This window comes from Mytilus trossulus, chromosome 6 (genome assembly GCF_036588685.1).
Source record: "Mytilus trossulus isolate FHL-02 chromosome 6, PNRI_Mtr1.1.1.hap1, whole genome shotgun sequence".
NCBI lineage: Eukaryota > Metazoa > Mollusca > Bivalvia > Mytilida > Mytilidae > Mytilus > Mytilus trossulus.
In genome coordinates this window covers 86492007-86504406 of record NC_086378.1, presented here as the reverse complement: position 1 = coordinate 86504406, position 12400 = coordinate 86492007, and the positions used below count along the sequence as shown (strand labels likewise).

At 32.1% G+C, this 12400-nt stretch overlaps 1 protein-coding gene across 1 annotated transcript in view; it reads right to left on the bottom strand.

The window, feature by feature from the left end:
• Positions 1-12400, bottom strand: part of LOC134722103 (E3 ubiquitin-protein ligase rnf213-alpha-like) — a 148554-nt gene that overhangs the window by 135364 nt on the left and 790 nt on the right. Inside the window, exons 2-7 of the mRNA XM_063585590.1 lie at positions 11313-11566; positions 7931-8158; positions 6373-6556; positions 5764-5825; positions 5100-5400; positions 4517-4618 (exon numbers count right to left, since the gene is read on the bottom strand). Of these exons, the coding sequence (XP_063441660.1) occupies positions 4517-4618; positions 5100-5400; positions 5764-5825; positions 6373-6556; positions 7931-8158; positions 11313-11566 (1131 nt within the window). The remainder of the gene's footprint in view (positions 1-4516; positions 4619-5099; positions 5401-5763; positions 5826-6372; positions 6557-7930; positions 8159-11312; positions 11567-12400) is intronic.

The following is a 12400-nucleotide window of genomic DNA, read 5'->3' as shown; positions in this document are numbered from 1 at the left end:
TCCAACTGTTTATTTCTACACCTTGAAGGATAGTTGACTGCTTCATCAACTTGTAAATCATGTTTACAATTTTTTCATGTTTTGTTTTACTTTTATGAGGTATGGTCTAGATTTTATAATGAATGTATTGTAGTTATGCATATAAACAGGTTTAACCTTCCATAAATAAGTCTATTACTGAGTTCACTACAATATGTAATTAACTGTATTTTTAATCTGACATATGACAGCTATTAGAAGGTACAGTGACAAACATCAAAGCAAGAAATACACCATTTTATTCTTGTTGAATTGGGCAGTCAAAATTTGTTTCAAAGAGTAGAGCATGTGACCTTTAAATGTCTAGTTTAGAACTTTTAATGTTTTACCTAGTGATGATCTTAAATCACACAACTGAAGTTATTCTTTGTACAATTATCAAACCACATAACATTATTCTAACTTTACATTATAATGCAACACATTTATATTGCATCAAAATTTAATAAATTATTCGCTTGAAATTCTCACATATACACTATAGTAGGTTTTTCTCAGGAGGTGATTATTTTTGCTTATTATTGTGGATAAATGTAAATCCCAAAAATAAATTAGGTGAACACCCTTATCAATTAGTGTCTAATAACAGGGAATGTGTGAAAAAATAACAATCCGACCAAAGATCAGGACACAGCACAAGACCACCAATGGGTCTTCAACATAGGGGGAAAATCCCAAACCAAAAGGCAGGCATCAGCTGGCCCCTACATAAAAATGTGTACCAGTTCAGAGAAAAAAGGAAGTTACACTTAACTCTGAAATATATAGATGAACCAAAATGAAGAACAAATCATGCAAACAAACGGTTTTAGATGCAAAGACCCTATGAGAGAATCAATATCAATTTAAAAAAAAATCACCTTTAATGACAAGTATCGTAAAGATATCCCTTCTGAATAAGTCTGTTATAAGGTTTGGTTAGCTTTTTTGGTGATTTACAATATTTTTGTGCTTTGTATAGAATATTACCAAAAAGATTGGATGTGAAGTACCTGATCATATAAAATGTCTACACATTGACTTATTTTTACGAATAATGTCCTTGTACCAATGATAAAATTTGGAGATGTTTTGACAAGTTTGCGATATTGAAAACCCTGGTTTAATATTTTTTTTAAATACAGTACACAAGCAAATCAAACAAGTTGAGAAATATAAACATCATAAGATGGTGACATGGGAACATCAAAATCTAATAAACAGCTGTGTCATGAGCCCATCACGTTTTTGAAGAATAAAGTTCAATAACTTCTCAATGTCATATAAAATATCCAGGAAAATCTAAAGGGAGTTTACATCAATAAATATAAACAATTCACCAAAGTTTCATGAGAACTGCTGAAAGAATTTTTGAGCTATTTTAAAAAAAACTGTAAAATCCCCCCTTTTTCAATGAATAAAACCCCATAACTCAGAAGCATAAAATCTAAAATTTATAAAACTAGAGGCTCTAAAGAGCCTGTGTCGCTCACCTTGGTCTATGTGAATATTAAACAAAGGAAGCTGATGGATTCATGACAAAATTGTGTTTTAGTGATGGTGATGTGTTTGTAAATCTTACTTTACTAAACAGTCTTGCTGCTTACAATTATCTCTATCTATAATGAACTTGGCCCAGTAGTTTCAGTGGAAAATGTAAATAAAAATTTACAAATTTTATGAAAATTGTTAAAAATTGACTATAAAGGACAATAACTCCTTAGTGGGTCAATTGACCATTTCGGTCATGTTGACTTATTTGTAAATCTTACTTTGCTGAACATTATTGCTGTTAACAGTTTATCTCTAATTATAATAATATTCAAGATAATAACCAAAAACAGCAAAATTTCCTTAAAATTACCAATTCAGGGACAGCAACCCAACAATGGGTTGTCAGATTTATCTGAAAATTACAGGGCAGATAGATCTTGATCTGATAAAAAAATTACCCCATATCAGATTTGCTCTAAATGCTTTGGTATTTGAGTTATAAGCCAAAAACTGCATTTTACCCCTATGTTCTATTTTAAGCTGTTGCGGCCATCTTGATTTGATGGCCGGGTCACCGAACACATTTTTAAAACAAGATACCCCAAAGATGATTGTTGCCTAGTTTGGATTAATTTGGCCCAGTTGTGTCAGAGGAGAAGATTTTTGTAAAAGAAAACTAAGATTTACGAAAAATGGTTAAAAATTGACTATAAAGGGCAATAACTCCTAAAGGGGTCAACTGACCATTTCGGTCATGTTGACTTATTTGTAAATCTTACTTTGCTGAACATAATTGCTGTTTACAGTTTATCTCTATCTATAATAATATTCAAGATAATAAGCCAAAACAGCAAAATTTCCTCAAAATTACCAATTCAGGGGCAGCAACCCAACAACGGGTTGTCCGATTCGTCTGAAAATTTCAGGGCAGATAGATTTTGACCTGATAAATAATTATACCTGATGTCAGATTTGCTCTAATTGCTTTGGTTTTTGAGTTATAAGCCAAAAATTAAGTTTGGATAAATTTGGCCCAGTAGTTTTAGAGGAGAAGATTTTTGTAAAAGATAACTAAGATTTACGAAAAATGGTTAAAAATTGACTATAAAGGGCAATAACTCCTAAAGGGGTCAACTGACCATTTCGGTCATGTTGACTTATTTGTAAATCTTACTTTGCTGAACATATTTGCTGTTTACAATTTATCTCTATCTATAATAATATTCAAGATAATAACCAAAAACAGCAAAATTTCCTCAAAATTACAAATTCAGGGACAGCAACCCAACAACGGGTTGTCCTATTCGTCTGAAAATTTCAGGGCAGATAGATCTTGACCTGATAAACATTTTTACCCCATGTCAGATTTACTCTAAATGCTTTGGTTTCTGAGTTATAAGCCAAAAACTGCATTTTACCCCTATGTTCTATTTTTAGCTGTGGCGGCCATCTTGGTTGGTTGACCGGGTCACGCCACATATTTTTTAAACTAGATACCCCAATGATGATTGTGGCCAAGTTTGGTTCAATTTGGCCCAGTAGTTTCAGAGGAGAAGATTTTTGTAAAAGTTAACAACGACGACGGACGCAAAGTGATGGGAAAAGCTCACTTGGCCCTTCGGGCCAGGTGAGCTAAAAAAAAACGAAAGGGAGCTCATGTCAATATATATAAATAATTCACCAAGTTTTACCCAAATTGGTTGAAGCGTTTTTGAGTTAATGTCTGACATTTTGCGGACTGATGAATGGACGGAGGATGGATGGACAGACTAAGGTATACCATACTATGACATAATATTAAATGTTTGTATAAGTTGTTGTTTCTGTACAGTCAACTTCTTAATAAAACAACCACAACATTTAAAAGAAGTTTGTACATCTGAAACAAATATCTAAGTTACCAGAATTCCATTGATTAACCTAATCAGAATGTTGTCAATAAACAAGACTTCACTCATATATTGCCTGTAGTAGATTTTATGAAATTGGATTAAGTGGCATCTTGGATGATTATCTTGTTCTCTTTCTTTCTGTCAACTTGTACACTTTTTAACTACAAAAATTTCAATACCAATCAAAATATTTAATTGGAAATTTAGAATTTGACAACAAAAAAAAGTTTTTTATACACTTTTTTGCCCCTCAATAGCGAAATTTTATACCATGAAAAAACCTGATACTGTAAAAGTACTTTTATTCCTGGGGTTCCAATTTTCCTGGTTTTCACGGATGACTTTATCCACGAATTTAGGTGTCCAACGAAATAAAACAACCATTGTCCAAATCAAGACATGGAAAGATCCCCATCGGTAGGTTTGACCACTGATATGAACTAGAGAATATATTGAATAACGCCAAATCTTAGAATACTTTAATAGCAGTCATAGAACTACAACTGCATGTAGGATTATACTCATTTAATCTTTTATAACCTAAACTGTACAACTTTTGATCCTTTAATTCACATAAAATATATTTTTGATCGATGAAAGTCAGATTTCCGGTATTGATATGCTAGTATGATAAAGTATTCATTTTATATCCTCATAGTTCTTGTACATATAGCTGGAAAATAATAATTTCATGCTGGGCTTGAATTTTATAAGAATTATTTGACAATTCAAGATATGTTTATAGCATTTGTTTATGATACTATTTTCAATAGGTGACATGTTTATGGCCTAATTAATACCTTTGATGGTCTTTAATCTGTTGATCACTTTATCATCGGTTAATTAGTGTTATCACTACGATTTACACAGGTCAATGTTTACTTTGCAATTTCCTTTAATCCAGATTATTTGTAACCTTCGTTTCTAAAGGCTTTAATTTTTCAAATTTGTTTTAAGAAAACTAAAATCCACGAATTTAAAAACCCACAAACATGTAAATATTGCTCAATCCACGAAAACTGATACCCACGAATTAAAGTACTTTCACAGTATACAGTAATATTAAACTGCTGAATTTCATCAACTATGATATTGTTAGAAATATAAAAAACCTTGATTTGAAGTATCTCTAGTAATGAATTCTCCATGGCTGTTGTGTAAGAACTTTTAATTTTGCCATTTGGAACTTTCAATTTAAATGCTGAATTCCAACGCTGAAATAAATAAAAAATCTATAATTACAAACAGACATCTTAAGACTGTCTCATGAATGTAAAAATATATGTGTATATTCTTTCTTATGCCTATTTAAATAGAGTAATTAAATGGAGATGTGCAGTTAAATGGTGTTGTGATAGGCTTTTTTTTATAGATGAATCATTTAGTTGTTTTGAGTTTGGAATTAGAAAAATTGGAAGATGTGGTATGATTGCCAATCAAACATCTCTCCACTAGAGAACAAATTACACACATGACATAAGTTGATATGAATAAGTAAAAATAAATAAATTCATAAAATTGACGCAATTAGATTTTTTTTATTTTGACGCAAATGATACCTATAATTTATAAAATGAAGTGGCGCAGAAGAAGCATTGGCTCAAACTAGTTCATTTTTTTACGCAAAAAGATATCGCCCAAAAATTTTATAGCTTATGAATATTTATAATTATTCCGTCTTTGTATCAATTTTACCTGCAAGAATTCTAATTCTTTGTAACGGAAGTCTTCTTTTTCTAGCCAATCAATTATTGTTCCTTTAAAGTCCTCAAACTTTTTCAAATGGCCATCTTTTGTAATATTAAACTGTGAATAGACTTTTTTGTTGGGGTCTAGATTGCTCTGTATTTTATCATATGCATCCAAGCTTATAAGGAACACTTCTAAAGCAGGCATATGAATATCTTTCCTAGTATAACGACGTTTTAAACTTTCTGCAAGCAGGTCAGCTGCAATTCTGTATGTTCTGTATGCACTAACAAATCCATGGACAGTTCTGAGGTGGTTACATTCAAATAGAAATTTGATCTTTATTAACTACAAAATCTAACTCCCAGAATCAAATAGTGTGCTGAATTTTAAACTACAGGGTATGATAAGCCTAAATCACCAAACTTGATCTATGTCTTGAGTAAAGAATGGTCACTCTACCAACTAACATTAAATCTTAAGTTTGAAAAACATATATATTTTTTTAATTGAAGTTTTTTACATAAAACTCTTATTACAGAAAAAGTTATGAAATGTTTTGGACTCAGTCAAGCCTGAAAATTCAAGACAAATCTAATTAAATTACCAGAAAGTTGTGATATATAAATAATAATCTACTGGTATATAGCAGTGCATTATATGAACTTACAGATCAAGCTCCATATTCAAAGTTTTCTCAGACACATGGTGAATAATTTTCTTAATCAGTTCCTAAAAAAGGAATGTTTCCTTTTATTCATACATTGTAGAGTTTCACAGCATTTTCAGTAACAATAAGAAAATCAAAAGAAAGCAAAATAGGTGCAATTTGGATACCCTCATGTTATACTCCACAAACAGTGTTGTGCACTCTATTTTTTTCTGTCGGAAGTTGAACTTTTTTTCTTTTCTTAACAGTATGCTTCTTGTATTTTTCAAATGTTTTGTTCTATGTTGTTTAACTGCTTATTATTGTTCAATACTTTTTTGGGTTTGAGGAATGCTTAATCAAAGTCATTTGGTCTTTTGTGGAGAGATGTCTCATTGCAATCATACCCCATCTTCTTTTTTATATTAATCAAATTAACTTAATTTTCAAAACAAAGTCAAGCAAACACATACTTTGACACAATTTTGAAAGAACTGAACCTGAAAAATGAGTGCTCTCTATTTCACATTAACAAAATGTTATTTAACCAATGACCATATCATGCATACACCTAATGCTTTAAAAAAACACAGAATTTGCAGTTTTATCATTAAGAAAAATAAAACTTACATAGTTACTATCATATTTCAAATAATAATACATTGATGCTAGGATTATATCAGGAGAGATATTATTAGAAGCTTCAACAACAGAGAAGAGCATGTCAAGATTGAGTGATCCTATCAAAGTCCTTGGTAAAAGATAATCCACTTCAAAGTAAGGTGTCAGCTTTGCCACTATTTCTTCATGGGATCTGTAATATAAAAGGTTGTTCAATAAAAAAAAATATTAGACTTCTCATACATTGTCAACACACAACAAAAAACCAAGATTGTGTCCCCAGTACACGGACGCTTCCATCCACACTATCATTTTCTATGTTCAGTGGACCATGAAAATGGAGGGAAATCTCTAATTGAAATTAGAAAGATCATATCATAGGGAACATGTATACTAGTAACGTTTCAAGTAAATTGGACTTCAACTTCATCAAAAACTACCTTGACCAAAAACTTTAACCTGCAGCAGGACGAACAGACCAACAAGCAGATGGATCAGAAAACATAATGCACATAAATGACGTTCAGTTGCTGTATTTCCTGGCATAGGAAAAAAATGAGTCCCATATGATCACTTCAACTAAAATTGATATCTGGGAACTACTTCTTCCGCATCCTACAGTTGAGCCATAGATTAAACACAAATGCAAATTTTTATGATTTTAATTTGTTGAGAATAGATAGCTAATTTATCAAGAAATATTTGTCTTGCTGTTCATCTCTATTAAAATATGTGATAAACAGAATACACGTCAAAATCCGTATTGCATGCTGTATCTCCATTCGACCAATACAAGCCCTCAGGACCTTCTGCTCTCAGGACTGATCTTGGTTTCCCTAGGCTAGGTGATACAGCATGCAATTAGGATTTTGCCATGTATTATTCTATATATATATAACTGTTATACAACAAACCAGAGTTTACTGATAAACAGGAATATGTCCCCAGTACACAGATGCCCCACTCCCACTATCATTTTCTATGTTCAGTGGATCGTGAAATTGGGGTCAGAGCTCTAATTTGGCACGAAAATTAGAAAGATTATATTAGAAGGAACATATATACTAAGTTTCAGGTTGATTGGACTTCAACTTAATCAAAAACTACCTTGACCAAAAACTTTAAACTGAAGCGGGACAGACAAACGAATGAATGGACGGACAGACCAGAAAACATAATGCCCATCTACTATCGTAGGTGGGGCATAAAAAATTATTATATCACTACAATATTATAGTTATTAAAGGGAGGTTGCATTCCCTGTCATTTATTCATCATCATCCTACGAACTTGTCTCAGAACAAAATATATCTATGTACCTTAACCTTACTTTCAGGTATAGACTCACTATAGAGATGTGATTTTTTTTCTGAGACAAGTGCTTATGACCATCCAACAGAACTTACAGTCATCCTATGTTCAGTACTTAAGTACTTTGATTAATGTTGATTATCATTAATTGGAATCAGCTCTTCTGAAATTGTAATAATAATTCTAGCATGTGTTTCCATTTTTCAACAATGACATTAACAAATGCACACAATAACTAGATAAAGTAATTCATTACCTCTCCCATTTAACCTTGCGTTTAAAAATGTCAATGTCCCTTCTGTATTCCACTATTCCCCACCATTCTGGCTTAGTCTCATCATGGTCAACTTCAGCTGGTGCTTCTTCAAAAGGTTTACATTTTTTCAATAGAAAATGAATCATGGGAACACAAAACATCCAGCTGGGGTCAGATGTGTTTTCAGCTATGTTTCTTGAAAACTTCAAAACTGATAGTGAAACGTTTCTGAAAAAATAAAATTTCATAAATGGACATGACAATTTGATTGGCAAAACCAAAATGGCAATGATCGATATTTTTACATATTATGGTATAAAAGTAGTACAGAAAAATATGAGTGGTGTTTTGATCTGAGAATTTATGACACTAAAGCTATTGATGTCATATTTTTTTCCTCCATGATCTCAGACTCTTTCCTTGTGACATCTTTAAATATTATAGGATCTTACATAATACCCAGTGGTGATGGACAAATAATGATAAGATGTATTGAAATGATCAGGATATAAAACCAAAACTGCTGATTTTAAGGTTAAAAATTAAGTTATTTTGCACAAGTCAAGACTTCTTTAACTCAGTCCATGACGTCAAAATACTCAATCCCTAGGATGTGTTTTAGTTGAATTTAGTCTCTGGTGCATGATTTTTTTATCATAAATTGTTTTTGGATTTTAACTAGCTTTCAGTAACTTGATTACTCTCAAATAATACTTTTGTGTTAATTTGACTGGTTAATAGATTTAGTAATACTTATGCTTTTTTTGTTATTTAATGTTAACATATTTAGCTTACATATACCAGCTTTGATATGTGTTTGGTATGACTATACATTTTCACTTCTGTTCCCCTACTTTGATTTTGTAAAAATTATTTTCGTATTCCATTACTGTATACATTACATCAAAATTATTTTCATTTACCTGTGTACATTATTTTATTTGGCATCATGTTGTCCAATGTTATTGTTGTCTTTATGATACATGTATCGTTTAACATCTTACCCCTTACTTTATTGATTTTGTATTTATATTGTGTCATAAATCATATTTATTTATTTAGTGTATATTCACTTGTTTGTGTTCATATGTCTTTTGATTAAGTTAAACATTTCAATTGATATTTCATTGTGTGTCTTTCTATGTTGTGATGTTACACTATAGTTTCAGCCTTTCAAACAGGGTGAAGGTTGGTACCTATTAAAACATTTAAATCCGCTGCATTTGTTTTCACCAGTCCTAAATCAGGAACCTGATGTTCAGTAGTTGTCGTTTGTTGATGTGGGTCACAAGTGTTTCTCGTTTTTTTTTTATATAGATTAGACTGTGGTTTTCCTGTTTGAATTGATTCATACTAGTCATTTTTTAGGCCCTTCACCACTTGCAGTTTGGTGCCAAAACTTGTGCTGAAGACCGTACTTTAACCTATAATGGTTTACTTTTACAAATTGTGACTGTCTGCCCACCACCTGCCAACTGTTCTCCATTTTTCTCAATTTTAATCACCAGAATCTTTAACTATGTCTTAATTAAGCCTGTGTCACTCTGACTCACCTTGGTTTATGTGTATATTAAACAAAGGTCACAGATGGATTCATAACAAAATTGTGTTTTGGTGATGTGATGTGTTTGTAAATATTACATTACTGAACACTCTTGCTGTTAACAATATATCTATCTATAAAGCACTTTGCACAGTAGTTAGAGAAACTAGAGGCTCTAAAGAGCCCGTGTCGCTCACCTTGGTCTATGTGAATACTAAACAAAGTATGCAGACAAAATTGTGTTTGTACATCTTACTTTACTGAAAATTCTTGCTGCTTACAATTATCTCTATCTATAATGAACTTGGCCCAGTAGTTTCAGAGGAGAAGATTTTTGTAAAAGATTACTAAGATTTACGAAAAATGGTTAAAAATTGACTAAAAAAGCCATAACTCCTAAAGGGGTCAACTGACCATTTTGTTCATTTGACTTATTTGTAAATCTTATTTTGCTGTACATTATTGTCTTTTACAGTTTATCTCTATCTATAATATTATTCAAGATAATCACCAAAAACAGCAAAATTTCCTTAAAATTACCAATTCAGGGGCAGCAACCCAACAACGGATTGTTCAATTCATCTGAAATTTTAGATTTAGTTAGATCTTGACCTGTTTAACAATTTTTCCCCATGTCAGATTTGCTCTAAATGCTTTGGTTTTTGAGTTATAAGCCAAAAACTGCATTTTACCCCTATGTTCTATTTTTAGCCATGGGGGCCATCTTGGATGGTTGACCGGGTCACCAGACACAATTTTTAAACTAGATACCCTAATGATGATTTTGAGTAAGTTTGGTTTAATTTGGCTCAGTAGTTACAGAGGAGAAGATTTTTGTAAAACTTAACGACGCCAGATGACGACGATGACGACGGACGACGACGGACGCAAAGTGATGGGAAAAGCTCACTTGGCCCTTAAAGGGATCAACTGACCATTTCGCTCATGTTGACTTATTTGTAGATCTTACTTTGCGGAACCTTATTGCTGTTTTAAGATTATCTCTATCTATAATAATATTCAAGATAATAACCAAAAACGGAAATTTTCCATTAAACTACCACTTCAGGGGCAGCAACCCCTCCACTGGTTGTCTTATTCATCTGAAAATTTCAGGGCATATAGATCTTGACTTGATTAACAATTTTAACTCTGTCAGATTAGCTCTAAATGCTTTGGTTTCAGAGTTATAAGCCATAATCTATATTTTACCCCCATGGTCTATTTTTAGCCATGGTGGCCATCTTGATTGTCTGGACGGGTCATCGGACACATTTTTCAAATTAGATACCCCAATGATGATTATGGCTAAGTTTAGTTAAATTTGGCTCAGTAGTTTTTGAGGAGAAGATTTTTGTAAAAGTTAACAGATGACGCTTGATGACAGACGACGGACAACAGACGACAGACGCCAACTGTTGAGAAAAAGGATTATCTAATATCTATTTTGGAAAATTATCAAAATAATCTGTAGATTTTAATTTAGACTCCAAATATACCTAAATTATGGTGTAAAAGTAAAAACACAAAAATACTAAACTCCAAGGAAAATTCAAAAAGGAAAATTCAAAAAGGAAAATCAAAAATCAAAAGGCAAAAGGCAAAATCAAGTCCAAACACATAAAACGAATGGATAATAACTGTCATATTCCTGACTTGGTACAGGCATTTTCTAATGTAGAAAATGGTGGATTGAACCTGGTTTTATAGCTAGCTAAACCTCTCACTTTTATGAAAGTTGCATCATATTCCATTACATTGTCAACGATGAATGAACAAAACAAACATACTCAAAGAGTAAAAATGTCAAAAATAGGTGTAAATGTTATTGAATCATACTTAATATCTTTAGGAAGAAATTTCACTGCTTCCTCAACATCAGGTGACGTTTTACTGTCAAAATCAGGACTAGGCAGTAAAGCCTCACACAACATTCTTCTTTCATCCCTAGCCAAATGAACCTCAAACTCAACAGCTATATGTGTCACTGTGACAGCTGTTACTAAGCAAAGTGTCTTTGCCTCCAAATCAAGTTTTTCTGTCTTCCTTCTTTCCAATTTATGAATGATCTCTTTTATGGGAGACATGAGGCCCTAAAACACAATAAAATCATTGTGTGAAATGCTGCTAAGACATTGATCTCAATGCAAGTATTTTAAATAGTTATTTTATCTACCATTGCAATATAAATTGTGCTAATTCTTATACTTTTTTACAATTATTGTTTTACAATCTATGTGGTCCTACAACAAGTAAAAAATGTCTGTACAAATGTCCCTACATATTTCAATGTTTCAGTTTACATGACTCATCACTAGTAAAAAATGGTTGGCTGTGATGTTGTGTGACAACTATATACCATAATATGTCCCCTAAATGAGCTATAAAAATAACATAAGCGCTAAACAATAAATGATATTTATAAGCCCAAAATGCATAGCATAAAAGGAATCTTTACACAAAATATTGTAAAACAATTGATAATTGATTTAAACATATTTATTTATAGTGGATTGGGAAACAACTTATATTAATTACTTTCCACTTTGCAGGTGAGAGTGCTGCCTTGTAGTCTGCTTTTTTTGGAAATCTACAAGGGTGTCTTTTACGTGCAATATATATGGCTCTCTCTTAACACAGGTCAGCCATTTATCTTCCCCTTCCAAGGGACTATCATCATTTCCTCAAGACCATACTCGCAAATGGTGTCGAGGGAGAGCCAAAAATTCAGTCCTGGAAATTTTCATCCTGGCCTAAGAATCGAACCAGGAACCTTTGTGTTAGTAGTTTAATGCACTAACCACTACATCACAGATCTTGGTTAAACAATTACCATAAGTAACAAATTACATGATCATAACCCTTTCCTCCATTGAACTTTTTTTTTTTTTTTTTTTTTGCATACTTGATTCGCATAGGATTTTTCA